The sequence below is a fragment of the Nelusetta ayraudi genome, unplaced genomic scaffold (assembly GCF_046127955.1).
Source record: "Nelusetta ayraudi isolate G7.1 ecotype Tasmania unplaced genomic scaffold, CSIRO-AGI_Nayr_v1 ptg000082l, whole genome shotgun sequence".
Classification (NCBI taxonomy): domain Eukaryota; kingdom Metazoa; phylum Chordata; class Actinopteri; order Tetraodontiformes; family Monacanthidae; genus Nelusetta; species Nelusetta ayraudi.
The window spans coordinates 254,650-271,697 of record NW_027466132.1 but is presented as its reverse complement, the minus strand read 5'-3'; the positions used below and the strand labels follow the sequence as shown (position 1 = coordinate 271,697).

At 45.9% G+C, this 17,048-nt stretch overlaps 1 protein-coding gene across 3 annotated transcripts in view; it reads left to right on the top strand.

Moving 5' to 3' along the window:
• The first annotated feature begins 5,833 nt into the window (after positions 1 to 5,833).
• The window catches only part of eya4 (EYA transcriptional coactivator and phosphatase 4), a 35,865-nt gene continuing 24,650 nt past the window's right edge, over positions 5,834 to 17,048 (top strand). Inside the window, exons 1-2 of one of the 3 annotated variants that reach the window (XM_076044585.1) lie at positions 5,834 to 6,195; positions 9,844 to 9,904. In XM_076044585.1, coding sequence (XP_075900700.1) covers positions 9,872 to 9,904 — 33 coding nt within the window. In that variant the 5' untranslated portion in view covers positions 5,834 to 6,195; positions 9,844 to 9,871. The remainder of the gene's footprint in view (positions 6,196 to 9,843; positions 9,905 to 17,048) is intronic. The other 2 variants (XM_076044584.1, XM_076044586.1) reach the window with 2 other exon arrangements.

Genomic DNA, 17,048 nt, shown 5'->3' with positions numbered 1-17,048 from the left:
TGAGGTGGAGCAGGCTGGAAGAGGCCGAGGCCAAACGAGATCCAAGGCACAGCACGGCTGATGGTAAACCAATTTTGCAAGAGTGATATCCCTCGAAAAACACGAACGCACAGGCATGCGCACACAAATGCACACATATGCATGCACGCACAATGCAATGCAACACGTACATGTAACATCATATCACGCTTTCACACCAGAGGAGTCTCTGCGGAGGACGAGTGGGACGAAATCACTTTCTCCATCTTTCTGTCTCTTCCCTCAGCTTCTCTCTCTCTCTCTCTCTCACACACACACACACACACACACACACACACACACACACACACACACACACACACACACACACACACACACACACACAACCGCCAGCTAACTGGCTGAGGCATAAGCTCCATAATTTTGCCCCCGGAGGGACGAAAGAGCGGGGGGAAAATTTTTAGTAAGCAGCACTTCTCTGCTGACATTTTAAAGGGAAGAGTCATACTTTTGTGTATTAACAGCATTCGGCTGCCCAACTTTTCTTCCTGCTGTGAGTTGAGTAAGAGTCCAAATCTCTGCTTGTACTGCCTCAAATGAAACAGTAAAACATCCCTGATGTTTCTTATTTGTGTCATGAATGGTGCCAGTTACCCCCAAACAGTTTCATATTATTTTTGGGGGGGAAAACATGAATTGGAATTTCAAAGACTAGCAATGTTTCCTAATTATGTTACCTGAGGAAGAGGCACTGACCTAGACTGATATGTCAGGGCCAAAACACAAGCGAGAGATAAAAAGAAAAAAGAACAAAATTAACAGTCTTTATCTGGAGCGCTGCGTTTACCGCTCCCATCCCGTGGGACATTCATACAGAGTCAGTGAAAAAAAGTCGTAACCTGAGCGGCGGCTCCTCTGCAGGACATTACAGGAATTTACGATGTGTTAAATGTTTCCTTTGTTGCGCGCTGTGGCAGCTCGCAGCGGCAATTAGGAAAGAGATCTCCCGCCACTACCAGCGTGCAAGCCAGTGGCCTGCAGTTGCAGTCAGAGTCGGTCAGTTTATGTAGCACAGTACTAGCGCCTTCAGCAGGAAGTCACTCAAAGTGCTTCTTGATTCGGCCCCAATTTCAATATTTCTTTTTTTTTTTTTTTGATGGTCTTTGCAAACACATTTTTGACTTGATGCTGATGAACTAAATCCCACGCTGACACTTGGGAGGAGTCTCAGACTGACCTACCTCCCCACCGTGCGCTCCCTGAAATAAACCCAAACGCACTCTTCCACTTTGCAAACCAATTCAGGATAGGAAGGGCCGGGCTTGGGGAAAGGGAGAGGTATAGGTTAGCTGTAGTAATAACCATAAATCACCTCTGAAATGCTGCCATGTCACATGCCAGACTGTGCCACTAATGACCAGACCCATCTTTCACCGGGTATTTTTATCTGTGTGCCCTGACACTCGACTTCTGGAAGCGTCCTCTCATTTTACGTCGTCAGCACCTCGGCCCGGCCCGAGCACAAGTTCCTCACATATCTATAAATACCAGCCAGCTAAATAACATTTTCTCTCGCCCACCCATCTCCCCCCCCTCCCGCTTGGCAAGAACCAGAAGGTTTGTGACTTGGCAGCGAGAGCTGCGGTCCTACGCAACTAAACGTCTTGGGGCCCGGGACCCCCACCCCGTGTCACCCTCCACCAGGAACAGCTGGCTAAAAAAAAATAGATCCATCTGCTGCCGCCTTCGAGCCCCACAGTGGTCCCGGTTTAATTAAACCACTCGGAATCAGTTCAAGCCCAACGTCACCTCGAGTCACGGAGACCACCTGCAGGATTCAAATCTTTCACTCAAATCCGCAGGTGTCCTTAAACACATCGTGTCTTAACGCCCATGCGACTTTCGCTCACACACACACACACACACACACACACAAACATGCATATAGAGAAAGGCGCAAACACCTGCACATGCTTCCTTTGTGCCCAGTGTCCTGCCAAGTTCTTTAAGCTTGCTGACATGTGGCACTAGAAGCTGCAGGTCAGCGACAGCTTCCTGCTATTTTTGGGGCTCTGTCACGGCTCGAGGTTTTAATTCATTCCGCCAGAATGTGTCAATCACAGGGCTGCACAGCGCAGGCGAGGTTCTGCTGCAGCAGCGGGGTTGGGGGGCAGGGGAGGCCCCGTCTGGGAAATAAAGTAAAACTCGCTGACGTTACAGCAATAAAGGGAGTTTGTTTAACTTCTTCAGCCTGCCCAATAATTCCAGTGATTCCCCAGGATTTATATGTCTTATCACATAACCGCTGGAATATCTGGTTCCTAAAGATACACTCTTGCAAATGGGACACTCGAAGTGGTTAATGTTGGTCTAGCGACTCCTATTGGATTAATGTGGAACTTAATTCTATGCTATTCTATTCTTTTTTTTTTTTAAGACTTATTGAAGCAAGAAAGAGAAGTGACATTTTGCCCTGGCTAACATATCCTAGCACGTATGTATGAAAAATAATGATGTATCAAAAGTTTACAGTACAATGACAGCTAAAGATAAAAGCAACAGTGTGATATTGATTGTATATAAACAAAAAAAATTGAAATTCAAATATTACATTATGTGCAAATAAAAACTGCGATAGGTTCGGCAGTGCTGCACACCGATTTTGTCTGAGCTCATCAACTTTCCTTCATTTTTGACACGAGGAAACCAAAATAACACGTCAGGGACTTAAAACTGGCTGCAGTCCGACTTGGTTTAACTGTCCCCACCACTTATATACTTATGTTACTTATGTACTACATCTACACGAACAAGGCAGGACCAAGAAAAAAAAAAAAAAAAAAGAAAAGATGATCACACCCACATCCTTCTGCTCTGCTTCAATGCAGTTCTCAACGACATATCGAGATAAATGTGCCACCGGGAACCGAAACCATCAAAATTAAAATCAAATCAAAACTTTTCATTTTTTTCCCCAAATGAGTCTGACGAGGATAAATTATCATCGGCAAGCTCTCGGTGACTCCCCGCACACTGTATATCTCCCCCGTGTGCTGTGCCAGCTCTGGTCCCCAGGCTGTGCCAGCAGGGCCTGAATATGACACTCCCCACGGCGTGCCACAACACACAGGCGCGCACATGTGTCAGTCATCATGTGATGTCATGCAGTACAATGCACAGCATCATGTGACCGCATCTGGTACGAGAGAGTAAACGTCTTTGTTGTGGCACTGTGCCCCTCCGATAATTTTGTTGCTTTTTTTTTTTGGTCTAATACACAAATCTTTGTTTATTCCAAATTGTTGCATTGATTATATTATGTGCCTCTATTACCCAGGCGAAATCAATTCACGCATAACATTTGTTCTATGAAAGAAAAGTAAATATTTTGTTCCAGCTTTAAAGGCAACAGCATTTACATCCTGTTTTGGGGTTTTCTTTCTTACGTCATGAATTCTTACCGAGGCCAGTCACTCGATGGGGGCAAATTGAGAGCAATCTACCCTCATAATCTTCAAATCCTGCTTGTAAGTGTTTTACAAAGAGATTTGTCATCATCACGAACTGTAAACATGAACAAAAACAGATCATTACTCTGATTGGACGTTGCCTGAAGGTTGGCTGCATACTTCTGAGGATGATCCCCTGCCCTCTGTTTAATGAATTTCGGAAAAAAAATAAAATAAAATTAATCACCGGAGAAGTAAAAACTAAACACCAAAGCAAGAAGAAGAAAAAAAAACAGGACAGCTGTCTTTTCACTTTTTTAGTTTAGTTTTTTTTTTTTTTGCTTTGCTTTTGGGCTTTTTTCCCCTCAGTTCCTCTGCGATTCTGCCAACAAATGTCCCCGCCAAAGCCGCAAAGAATGAAACGTTTCTCTTTTTTCTTTTTTTTCAGTGTTTGTATGTACAGTGCCAGGGAAATGCTCTTTTCATTCTACATAACGTGACCGAGAAGCCATTTTAAATCATGTAAATAAATCATATTTGCGTGCATAAAAGAGACTGGAAGCGGACGACCCAGGTGAAACATACAAGATGTGTGCGTGTGTACAATGCGTGTGTGTGTGTGTGTGTGTGTGTGTGTGTGTTTGTTTGTTGACATCATCGCCCCGCCCCTCTCCCTTTAATAAATGACTGCATGGTAAAACAGCGCTGGGATGGGTCCAGCAGGATCCAGCAGCCTCCGGGATCCATGAGTTCCAACAAACATTCAATTTTTCAAATAAACTTTGCCCTGCGGCCAACGCCGCCGCCGCCGCTGCCGTCGTTCTGGGGTTCGCAGTGGTGGAACAGTGCGGTCGGGCTTGACTCACCCGACATCTCTGGTCTGTGTTTGTTATGTTGCTTTTGCAGAGCCGGCATATTCTCTGGCTTTTGCATTTCCCTGTCGCTAACCTCCTCTTGGTCTTTGTCCCGTGTCGTGTGTCCTGCTGCTTTCTGGAGCACTGGATGTAGCAGATTTAGCTGATTAACTCCGAGGTCCCAGTCATTATTCGTGCAGTATTTAATCCACCCACTGGTTAATGTCTAGTAAAAGAGATGCTCTACTTGTTAGCCAAAGATACTAAAAAAAAAGTAGCTTTGTGAGTGAGCCATCGTTGAATTGTGCCCTCTGTCAAGCGCTGCACTGCGCTCACCTCACCCAAGTCACCAAATCTGATTCTGATTTTGAACCCCGACCATGACTGATTCATATCCTGTTGTTTTTAAATAAAAACATCATCTGTGGTGAACCCAAATTATTCTGCGGCTACATGGTTGTGCCAGTTATGCCAGTAAAGTGAAAAAAAAAACATTTTTGCTTCATTCAAAGACCAGGTTTTTCAAAAGGCCTTGAAGTTCAGTCCATCCACCAAATCTATTACTGCTTCCCCTGCGCTTGGTTAGCGGCTTGCTGGAGCCTATCGTTGTCTTAAGACAGCATTAACTATGCACACTCACACTTCCAGACCATTTAGATCTGCCAATTAGCCTGATGTGCAAGTCTTTGGACTGTGGGAGGAGGCCGGAGCACGTGTAGAGAAGCCACTCAGACACGGCGAGAACATGCACACGGAAAGACTGTGAATGGGAATCGAACTGACAACCTTCCTGCAGTGAGGCGACAGTGCGAACTGGTGAGCTCAGGAAATATATATTCATTTTGAGGAAACTGTTGATTGTTTTTTTTTTTATCATCAACGGATTCCTAAAACCTTTAATGATCTCGCCAGTGATAATTTATATATATATATAAAAAAAATGTTATTGCTCTCGTGAAATTGTTATTGTGGCAGATATGTCTGACATGTTTTGTTTTGTGTATTTTATTTACCCAGATGCTTCATTTATGCTTTTTATATGTTGCTTTAAACCAAAGAATTGGCAGGTCCATCAAGGTTCCTAATTTAGCTACACGGGATAGTAAAATTAGTGCATGACAATGCTTTAATAGTTGTTTGACTTGAGTATGTGTGCGTCCTTATAATTGTATTTATTTTATTTATTTATTTTTGAGCACACATTACAATTAATCTGTCCACCGTGTTCAGAAAACGCAGCAAAGGATGAAAAAGAAATCCTGCAGACGGACGCACGCAGCTCAGTGGGTGCAGGGTTTTTTCTTTCTTTCTTACTTTTTTTCTTTTTTTTTTAAACCTCTGATGACATAAATAAAACTAGGAACTCGTCATTTGGGCAAAACTATTAATAAGAATGTCATGTTGGTATCCCCCCCCCACCCCCGCCCCAGATCTCTCTCCCCTCTGAACCCCATTAACCCCTTTGGTCACTTGCCCAACTCGCAGTTAGGGCGCATGCGCAAGCTGCGGCGATAATGAAGTTGAGCGCAGCCTGGGCTCACAAACTTGGACGGCGGAGTGAAAATCAAGAGTCCTCCGGTAGAAATGCGCGCTCCGCTCTGCAAGAAGCCCGATTTCGGAGGTTTTTTTTTTTTTTTTTTTAAGGGGTCCGCAGATTATTTCAGCCGCGTGTGAGTGAAACGCTTCAAGTTCAGCGTGCGTGTGTGTGCGTGTGCGTGCGTATGTGTGCGGAGCCCGGCTGCTAATGGGCAGCAGAAGCTGAAGAGTTTTGAGGTCCAGACCAGTTGACAGGCTGCAGACAGCAGGGAGAGCTGCGTGCGGGGAGCCCAGTGCACGTCACCATGAGCGTGTCCGAGGAGTGAAGCGAGGAAGGCTGGGAGCTGCGCAGCGCGTTGGGACGGATTTATAAACAGGTATACTAACTTTTAAGTTTATTTATTTATTTATTTATTTTGGTATTGTTGTTTCATGATGATGAAGAATAATAAGAATAAAAAAGATACGGTGCAGGTTTAATCGGGAAACACGTCAGGTTGCAACAAGTTTAGGTTTGCTGCAGTTCGAGATGATTTTTTTATTTTTTTTCTAACGGCAAACTGGGGAAAATTAGAGATGATGTTATTTAAGTATCTTTTATTTTAACCCATATGAATAAATACAATAATTATCCAATGTAATAATCCAATGTAAACCGGTGACACCCTGATGTGCAAACTGTCAACGACAACGGCGTCGTTAAGTGGCAGCATCGGCGCGTATATTTAAAAGAGTGAGCGCTTTTCTCAGCAGTTTACCTGCATGGCTCAAACTTCCCCCCCAAAAAATAAATAAATAAAAATAAATAAATAAATAAATAAATAAATAAATAAATAGTTGAACCCATCTAATCGTTTTCAGGGAGACTGACGCAAATCAAGTGCGGCAGAGGCTCCTACTAAACACCTGTTTGCGCAGACATTCCAGATGAAGTGTGTCGCAAATTTACTCGTTGCAGCTGCGCCTCAATACCCCGTAATCCCGCAGGGATGTGCGTGCGCCACTTTTCTTCTCTCCCCCCCCCCCACCCCCCCCTCGCGTCGTCCCCACGTGGAGTTTGTGTTTATATTTGATATGTAGGATACGGGAATCTTATACCGGGGGCTTGAATGGCCTGCCCACTAACTACGCGCCGGCTCAGAACGTGATAGGGCCGCGCGGAACCGTGCGCCGTCATCCGCACAGCTTTGGTTTCCTGTGCGCAAACGAAGCGAGGAGAAGCGCTGCGGTGCGGTGTGCGAGAGGGGCGCATGGACGCAAGGCGACGAGCTTCATGGATATTTGGGGAGAGTGCTGAGGGTCCGTGGGAACGCAGAGGTGGTCCTCGGAGGAGAATGGGCCGGATATACAGACGACACATTTCACTACTGCAGGAGGGACCTCCAACTTTTTATTTCCTTTCTGTCTTTTAGCATTTACATTAGCCAATTATTCTGACATCATTCTATTCAGAGTCAATTACAGTCATTGCAATTTTACAATAACTATGTGGTGACACTATAATTTGACCCCTTTGAGTTGAGCAATGGACAAATGTTAAGTAGATTTTTTTCAATATTATTTGTTTGTTTTTATTATATATTATTTGCTTGGACTAGCTGGTTTTCTTTCCTTTTTTTCTTTTTTAAATGATGCAGTGTTGTTGATAATTATTATTTGTTGTGTGATACAGAGAGAGTTGTGTAAGGCCAATTTCCAAGCACAAATAATTTAAACACAATAGCATAATCTTTTTTTAAAATTAAAAAAAAATTAAAAACAAAAATGTCTTCCTTTCAAATATTTGAAGCTAAATAAAATTACAATAACTGCGCATTCCATTTTGTATATACATTTTTCAAAAGGTAATTATACATTCAGAATAATGCGTATGTGTGTGATAATGAGGTGGAACAGTTTAAATTCAGAAACGGAGAAGAGGCAAAAGTTACTTTCCAGGATTCTCTTTTTTTTAAAAAAAAGAAAAAGAAAAGAAAAAAAGGAAAACACCAGGAGAAACGCTAACTCCTTCAAACCAACCACTGCCTTAAGGCCCTGAGGTTTTTTTTTCCTTTTTCGAGCTGAACCTCGACATGTGACTTCTCACCGCAAGTCTCTCCTGCCAGCGGCACTCTGTGGTTTGTTCGACATTCTCCGCTCTTCGGCTCCTCGCAGTGTGAAATCACCCCGCGCTGCAGCCGAGCGCACGGTCGACTTTCTGATCCCCATCCCCTGCGTTTCTTATGTCGCTGTCAATCGCCGCGGAGAGAAATATAATTCTCTCTTCTGGGAGGCTGGAGGAAATGACGGGCATTATTGATCCCTGCCGCGCAGTGTCGCGTAACCTGCGGGTCAGTCCGGGGTAAGGAGAGCCAGCCGCTGAGCCCTCGACCGAGCACAGGGGATATTTCGGCACACTGTGTTTTTTTATTCGTCCAAAGTTCCCGTACGTGTTGCTCCCGCAGTCATAGAAATAATGGCAATTTCAACGGCCCACTGTGTGACATAACATAAAGGGCATGACATGGGAATCCATGAATCTATTCAGTCGTATAAAGTCACCGAAAAATAAATAACCGCAGTGTATACATTGTTTATATTAGCACAAAGAGAAGCTTCATCATGTGTCTGAAGTAGCTCGTCCATTCTTTCCCTTAACTTAAACATTAAAATTGCTTCACCGCAAGTCGCTGACTAAATCTGACACGGCGGGCCTGAAACGCACGCAGGGCCCGAGGTCCGACGGACGACTGTGTCCTCCACAAAGGTGAGAGGCAGAGATGAAAGGGAGGGGTGAGTGTGCCGCTGGGGAGGGACGGAGGGAGGGAGGGAGTGGGGAGAGGTGGGGGCGGTGGGGGAGGAGGGGAGGCAAATCAATTCACCTGAGAGACGCATTATTGTCTTCGGTTTCAGGGCGAGGAGGAGCTGAACGCTATGAAAAATTAAAAGGATGCCAGTTAGTTTAAAAGTTCTGGCCAGACACGCGTTCGGAAAGCGGACACGCACACGCACACACACACACACACACACACACACACACACACACACACACACACACACACACACAGCCTTCACCTCACTGGTTTTAACGTGAAGACTTTTCTTTTTGTATCGTAATAAACATTACTCCACTCAAAAACCCGACACACACGTTCCCTTCAGTAGGTCACGGCAGCGTTGGGACTCCGACAACTTTGTACCGTCTCGAGAAACATATGCATCGTCTTGAGCTATACTGAGATTGCGATAAAATACCCGACAAAAGAAAACAAGCATGGTTTTGTCTGGAGCTGGAAGCGTTCCCTGCTCTCGCAGATCCGGTTACCGGATTTAGTGTGCAAGTGTTCGTCTCCGCCGCCTCCCTCCTCTTTTGTGCAACCGTCGAAACCTTTCTGCGCAATTGCGGCGGCAGCAGCAGCCGGCAGCCATTTTGTGCCACCCTGTCAAGACTCGACTGTTTGTTGCGGCGCCTCGGTGTGACGCATCAAAAAAAAATAAAAATAAAAATAACGTTAAAAAAAAAAAGTGGCATAATGAAGTGACTCACAACGCTTCGACGTGCGACAACGGCCTCGGCCCGCGCCAGCCTGTCGTCTCCCGTCTGGCACCGGCGTGGTCACCCGCCAGCTCGCCCCGGCGCACCGGTCATTGCCACGGTGTCTGTGGTCCACCGGCCAGCCAAGCGGCCGTATCGCTTACCCGTCTCTGTTTTCATTGTTGATATTTACTTCTGCAATTATCTCCCTGCACTTCGGCCTGGTCTGAAGATGATACGTCGGAGTCGACGCCCGCCGCTTCCCCTTCGCGGGCTCCCGTTGCTCGCACATAAACACAACAGTCGAGGGGTCGGGGAGGGGTTCGCGTACGTACACGTAAAGAGTAGGCAAGGATAAAGTTGGCAAGTGGCGTGTCACTTAAAAAACAACAACAAAAAAAAAACAATGCGACATACAAACAAAGCTCACGCACTCGCTGATAAACAGACTCCCTGAGTGGTTGTCGGCTGACCGAGGTTTCATCTCCCCGTTGGGTTCTCGCCCCTGTAGTGTGCGGCCGACGACAAGTCGAGGAGCCATGGAGGCCTCACAGGACCTCAGCGAACAGATGGTGAGTTCAACGCTACTGTGTGCATGCAAGTGTAACATAGTGTGTGTGCGTGTGCACGTGTGCACGTGTGCGGTCGGGTGAGGATACCTTGTATCGGCCACACAGTGCAAAGGTATGGCTGCACCAGAAAGGTGTGTGCGCGCGCGTGTGTATGTGTGTGCGTGTTCCTCCTAACACACAGCAGATGTTGTTCAGGGAGAGTACAGTGGCCATATGGCGGCAGTCAGGCTGACTGAGACCTCAAGAGAAACAAGTGTGAGTCTGAATTTACGTGTGTGTGTGTGTGTGTGTGTGTGTGTGTGTGTAACCTGTCTCGACCATCCTCGACCTCAGAGAGGCTTCTGAGGTCAATTTTTCATCTTGGGACACTTGCATGATTAATCAATCGATAGACACTCCAGTAGGCAGCACAATTAGCCCTCTGTTTGCAGCCAGCCTGCAAGGACTTGCCAGCTAACCAACTGATGCTCGCTGGCACCTGGGGGGGGGGGGAAGAAACAAAGGCAGCACAGACCCCTGGTTGGGGGCGGCACCACAAACATGGGGAGAGATATTGCTGCCCTTCGTGACATCACCGAGGGCTGGTTTCAAGCTCGGCATATTTCGGCACACAGAAGCAGTAGTTAAGGACGGACGTTTTTGTTTTGTTTTTTGAAATATGCACTTCTGGGGGGTTCACGAACAAGCTAGCGTCACATCATTGTTAGAAAACAATGGTAAATTGAAATGTGCATCATGTTTACATTTCATTTTAGTTTTTATGAGAAATTTCAGTTGGGGATCATCACAGCATTGCCTTTTGTGACATCACAAAAATATTACAAATAGGTGCTTTCCAGAATTGGGTATTTTACCACCTTCTTTTGTTGAAAGAAAAGTTCACTGACATGATAGTGACACACACACATGCGCACACACACACACACACACACACACACAGGTCCAGAGGGTCTGTCGCTTTGTGTCAGTGCCTCTGCGTCCCGTCAGCGCAGCGTCCCAGTTCTACTTGTTTAAAGATCAGGCTGTATTGTTGGGAAAATGATTTTGGCGGCGAGCGAGGGTCCGCTCACATTTCAAAGTCGTTAGTCAGCCACCAGAACAGGTGTAATTTCATCTTCTCCTCCTCCTCCATTAAGCCTGGCTCTCTCTCTCTCTCTTCCTCCCTCTCTCTCTCTCTCTCTCTCTCTCTCTCTCTCTCTCTCTCTCTCTCTCTCTGCGTCTCTCTGACCTGCCAGCCTCCGCAGCAATAATAACGCAAACTGGGACGCAGTGCATAAACGTTGTTGTTTCTCGCCGCCTCTTTTTGTGTCACTCCATCAGACTCACCGCCCAAGGGACTCCGGTTACGGGCCTGGCCCGTGACACAGTCACTAACATGTACAGTAGAAGGTGACAAAAAGAGGCAGAAGGGAAGGAAGAAGAGAGAGAGAGAGAAAGGGAAGAAAAGGACGGAGGAAGAGGCGTCCGTTTCATCTGGCTGCCATCTAAATATCAAATATTGATGTCCCTATTACACAATTACTTCACTTGCTTTAAATAGGACGGTGATATCATTCATAATGGAAATCTGAGCCGTAGTGCAGCGGCATTGATTAATTGTTCGGGTTGGAAATGAGACCTCAGAGCAAGGGCACCGATTTTAATCATATAACGTGGAGATAACAAGCTGCAATTCAGGTCTTTGGGATTTTTCTGTTTCCTTATAGTTTGTCTTTTTTTTATATATATATATATATATATCAGTGGCCGTTGAATATCTTTAAAATACATGAGGATAAAAATTCAAAAAAGTCTTTGGCACAATTATAATGAATTTATCTATTTTCTTATTAGTATTATTGTTGTCCTGATTAATTATTTTGTCCATATAAATCAGAAACTTTTTTTTTTTTTCACTTAGACATTGAATTGTAATGGTCACGATCAGCAATAGAAGTCCAGTAAATTTAAAACTAATTCTAAAATTGTTAACTGAAAACAATTTTCGGGCCGTCTCCGCTGGCCAACCTGGAGGACTGGTCCGATCATTTCTGCTCTACTGCCTTACTTGCTAACCAGGCGGACATCGATATTCAGTTCTACGCAGGGACGTCAGCATTGCCAAACACGTTACTTATGTGAACTCCTCGGCAAGCAAGAATTACTGGCAGAGATTCCGCGGCATATTTTCACCTGCTAAACCCCAAGCGCGACTGCAATTCATTTCCCTTGGACATTTTCCTCCTGGCATTTTAATTTGAAAACTGAAAGTGGCTAATTCTTTCTCGGCACCGCTCCTGTGGAACAGGCGTGTCTCGGGTGGCTAGAGGGGGGGAAGAAAAAAAACAGCGCAGACCTCACACACAAAGTTTCGGGGAGTTGTCTACTGACACCTGATACATCCAGCCCTCCCCTCTACCCTTTAAAACATCGCCGCCACCACCCCTCCCCCTCCTTTCCCACCGCATCCATCGCGCGTCATCTGGGTTATGGTCAAGCGTCCCGCCTGGCTGCCTGCCTGCCCACCTCCCAACGACCAGCCTGCTTCCCTCGGGGAGCGCTGCAAAGAGCCCGAGGCGAGGCCAATAGCGTTTAGCTCGGTAATGCTACTTTTAGCCTGTTTAAGTGTCTCGGCCCACCTGTTGTCACATACTTGTGCAGCTTTGGAGGAAAAGGTGCTAAGTGTTTTCTTACTCTCGTTGCTCATTTTGAGTTATGCTCTGCGTCACGGCACAGAAGCGATGAGGCTAAAATGTTCTCGTGATCGTTTGCACAGCTTCTTTTTTTTTTTTTTTGCCCAAGATCGAGCCGAGCTAGCTCCCTTTTTACCCTCTGCCAGAGTGGTGGCAGAAGTCTTCAGTCTGTTCAGGCAAGGAAAGAAGGAAGGCCTGTGTAGCATTTTTGGACCCCAAAGGGCCTTGCAAGGATTTAAACGTACAGTCGCACAAAGAAACAAAAGTGCAGGAGATGAAGGAAAAACAAAGGGGGAAAATGCAGGGAAAAGAGTTCTTTTAGTTCTTTCCTCTGTTGTGCTGGGAGAGGACAAAGTATGGCAGCTGTCCCAGTGTGTGTGTGTGTGTGTGTGTGACAGAAAGACTCGGAGAAGGAAAGGGGCTCGGGTTGCACCCCTCTTTCACCCCTACAACCCCATACAGATACATTCACACAAACTTACATGCAGTGGCAGCAGTGGCAGCAGTGGCTAAATGCGAGCACGGCCCAACCCCAATGGCCGGGGCGGCGTTGGCGTCACAGGCGACCCGCTCCGAAATCTGCCCGGCGACAAGGCATGTGGACGGATCACAAGAGTGTAACAGCTACACCCCCCTGGCATCCCTTCTAGCAGGCTGGCATCCCAGCCGTGGCACAGAGCCGCAGGTCAGTTTCAGCTCCCTCCGAGTACAAGTGATTCTCGTAAGATTTATGCGGTGGGTGACAGCTGAGCGTTGCTGCCGCAGTGCCCGGCCAGCCGGTCACTCACCTTCCCAGAGGCAGAGGAGGCGCAAGTGTTGATTGAAGCGAGGCGGATGTCTCAAAAATGGAAGAGAGGCAGGAAATTGGAAAATCATAGATTTTCCAATGTGAGGGGAAAATTTGTTAATTATCAAGAATTGTCATCAGTGTTTTTATTTTGTAGTCTGAGTTTTGGTATTTTTGGGGGTGGGTAGTGGGAGGCATTTACTCTCCTGCCACCATTGGGGACCAAGCCATGCGAATGTTCTTTGACATACGTCAAGCTGCCTGAATTATTTAAACTTAAAAATTGTGTCTCTGAGCCAAAATACACACATTATTTTGGTTCTTGTGTCCATGTGTGCATGTGCTTGTTTATTTGTGTTGCTATTCTACCACTGTGAATCAATGTCATCGCTTGTTGATATATCTGATTTGTGTAAGTAGAAGCTGATCCTTTCAATCACGTAAGCAAACCAAAAAAAAATGATATAGCATTGAGTGAAATTAACAGGTCTCGGTAGATTTCAATATTAGCTTTGGGCATCGCCGCGCTAGCAGCTCCGCCCCCAATGTCTTCCGATTTCCACGCAAAGCTGTGCCAGTGGAGAGTTTTTGGGGGAATTTAATTACAGACAGATTGAATTTTGTTTAAGAGAACAAGCAAGTGCATTTTCCAACATGTCAATCTTCTCCACACGAGTTAAGCAGCTGCATTGACTGCCGCGTCTTTGTCGGCGGAGAATTTGTTCAAGAGCCTCCAAAACTGTGGCGGACGGCAGGATCGTCGATTCAGTTTCTCGAGGCTGGACGACCTCCAGCTCATCTGCTAGAGGGCCTGGCCAGCGGCGGGGAGGAGGTGTGAGGTGAGCAGTTCGTAGACAGCCCGCGAGTCCATTACACTCCTGCAAGGGTCTCAACCCACCCTCTCGAAAACAGACTGGAGAATCCATCTAGGAACCCGGAGAAAAGCAGCGTGGGCTTTGGAGAGAGAACGCAGCAGACAGGAAACCGCAAGATGTGTGAGCTCTGCCGTCTGCTGCCGCAGTGTCCTCGCAGGCGTGTAGGTGTTTCTCTGTTATACGCATAGACCTTGGGTTCCGTGGGAAACTGAGGTCATCTGAGTGGACGTGCTCTCACGCGGTGACCGTGCTGCCTGCATGTGTCGGTTTGTGGCCCATGTCATTCTGATCACGCATGAGGAAGATTTATCCACGCCAGATGCTGCTTCTTCTCTCCGCTGCAATTCTTTTCTCCTTTTACTCCCGAGTATGACATCCAATGCAAAGAAATTCCCCTACAAATACTTGAATTTTTCATTCTTGATCCCAAAATAGTAGCTGTGGACAAACCCAGGGTGATTTTTGCTTGGCCCGGGCTCCCATCATCTGCCACCGGTTACCAAAAACGAGAACATATTTCCTCATTTTTCTCCAGAGGAAATTAAATTGCAACAATTGTGCTCTGGTTTTGGAGGAACCTGCCTGCAGAGAGAACTTCCTGTGCAGCTCAACTGGGAGATTGTATTTCTCTCTCTCTCTGCAGTGCAGAGTCAGGGGAGTTGGTGCTGGTGGTGGTGGTGGTGCAGAGGCCAGATGGGCCTAATAGATCAGGCCGAGTATGCAGCTAATGAATGTACTATTATCAAATCAACTCTCTAGTTATGTTTATTGATCCTCACTTTTCATTTTCCCCCCGAAAAAAGCAAGTACTTGAGGTTGAGGTTTCCAAAAGGAGAGGGTGGGGATAGTGTTACAAAATATATGCAAGACCTCTCGGTTCAACAGGCCTTCATGTTATTAAAACAAGTAAAAGCTGAATTCTCAGACACAGAAAACAAGGAGAGTAAAAAGAAATCAATGACAAAGCTGAAACCTGCTTAAGATTATAAATGATTACAAACTAAAACAAAAAGCAAATGTGGATGATTTCAACTGTCCGAAACTTTTTGCTTCATTAGAATCTATGCGTGATTTAATTCAGCTCATCCCTGTCCTGGTCGTACAGTCCGTCTGTCCGACCTTGTCTTTTTTTTTTTTTCTTTTGTCCCGCCCATGTGTCTCTCTGGCTAGAGTGATGATTCAGGGCCCTTTGTAAAGTGAGCAATCCGATCCAGAGCCACTCTGAGAGCGAGAGGACAGTTCTTGCGGGGAGGGGTAGGGGTGCGGGGGGCTGGATGATAGAGGGAGGGAGGGAGATGGATGACTGAGGAGCAGAAAGGGATTATGGGTGTTCTCATTGACCGCTTCATTGCTGTCTGGAGCCCTGGGGGCAGTTTGGCAGCCTCACCTGTCCTCTGCTTTACCTGCTGCTCTCATGCTCTAATTCAGTTCCCGGTCCCCAGCGTCTCTTTTCTACCCCACTGCTCCTCTTCTGGGAATCCTTCTGCCCTCCCTTCATTTTCTCTCTTACATTCAAAGCAGTGGCGTGGGCAAAAATTTAATTTTTGGTGGACAAGTATGAGTTTAGACGGGCTATTTTTTGCCCTGTTGTCTGATGAGTCTATAAAACTCTATTAAGTGGACTGGGTGAATACATTTTAGACTGATATATATTTTTATATTTTATATTTAGTTGTTATCTACGTCACATTCAACACCAGATGTGTGGTGAAAATTTTTGGGGGGGCAGAAACGCCCTGTTGCAAACCGAACTCGCAAAAACACAAACTTGCAACATAAAAACAGCAGGACAAATTTAAATATGTATTTTCTTTTTATTTCCAGTCAACCATGTCCTACAGAGAAGGGAGAGTTTTACCTCCTCAAAGAGGAGCTGAAAAGGTGCCGCGTCAGTTTCTTTGATGCAACTAGCCTAATCAACTAGCCCGGCTCGCCGGCGAATCAGTTGCATTAACCTGCAATGCAATTTGCTTCTATCAAATGAACGTGATATCAGCTCATTTTTTTCATCCCACACTGCACCCTCCTCCATCACGGATGGCAGATGGTGTTGTGGCTGGACGCGTGTGGAAGATGATATGAAGAGTTCTGAAGTCCCGGTGTCATAGAAACAGCTTGCGCCCCTTTTATTTTGACTCATTTGGTTCCTCTCAGGCATGTCAGGCAGCAGCAGCAGCTCGGAGCAAACAGCAGAGTATCGACTCTGCGAGCAGATGGCGTCTACGTGGACGCTGTGTGTGTGTGTGTGTGTGTGTGTGTGTGTGTGTGTGTGTGTGTGTCTATACCTGTCTGTCTGCTGAATGTCTCCCTCTGGCTTCTTTTTCCGCCCATCTTTGGGATATCTACCTTATGTCGTACCTTTCACATGCACACGTACCCTGTGATGTCACAAGCAGCATTATTTAACAGGCAGCTGGGAGGCCATTCATCATTTAATTAAAAGCGTCTGAAAGGGATCTGTGACCTAATGAGATTAGCTTTAATTATTAATGCTGCTGCTGCTGCCGCAGACACACACCCAGACCCACACAGACACACAGACACACACAAAGCATGTGAGGCCTTATCTGTACATATGTGGGTATTTAAAGGAAAAAACTTTCAAAGTTTTCTTACAGGTCCATTCTTCAAAATGGTAGCAATGGTAAAAAAATGTGATAAGAATAGATTACAAGGTTTGGGTTTATTCCTTATAATTGTCCCGGAACCTTTTTTTTCAGAATTTTTGTGCAATAATTTATGATATTCATTTATAGCCTTTTAGTTTATTGTCACTAGTGTCCAGTAAAAAATGGCCAATTTAGCAGCAG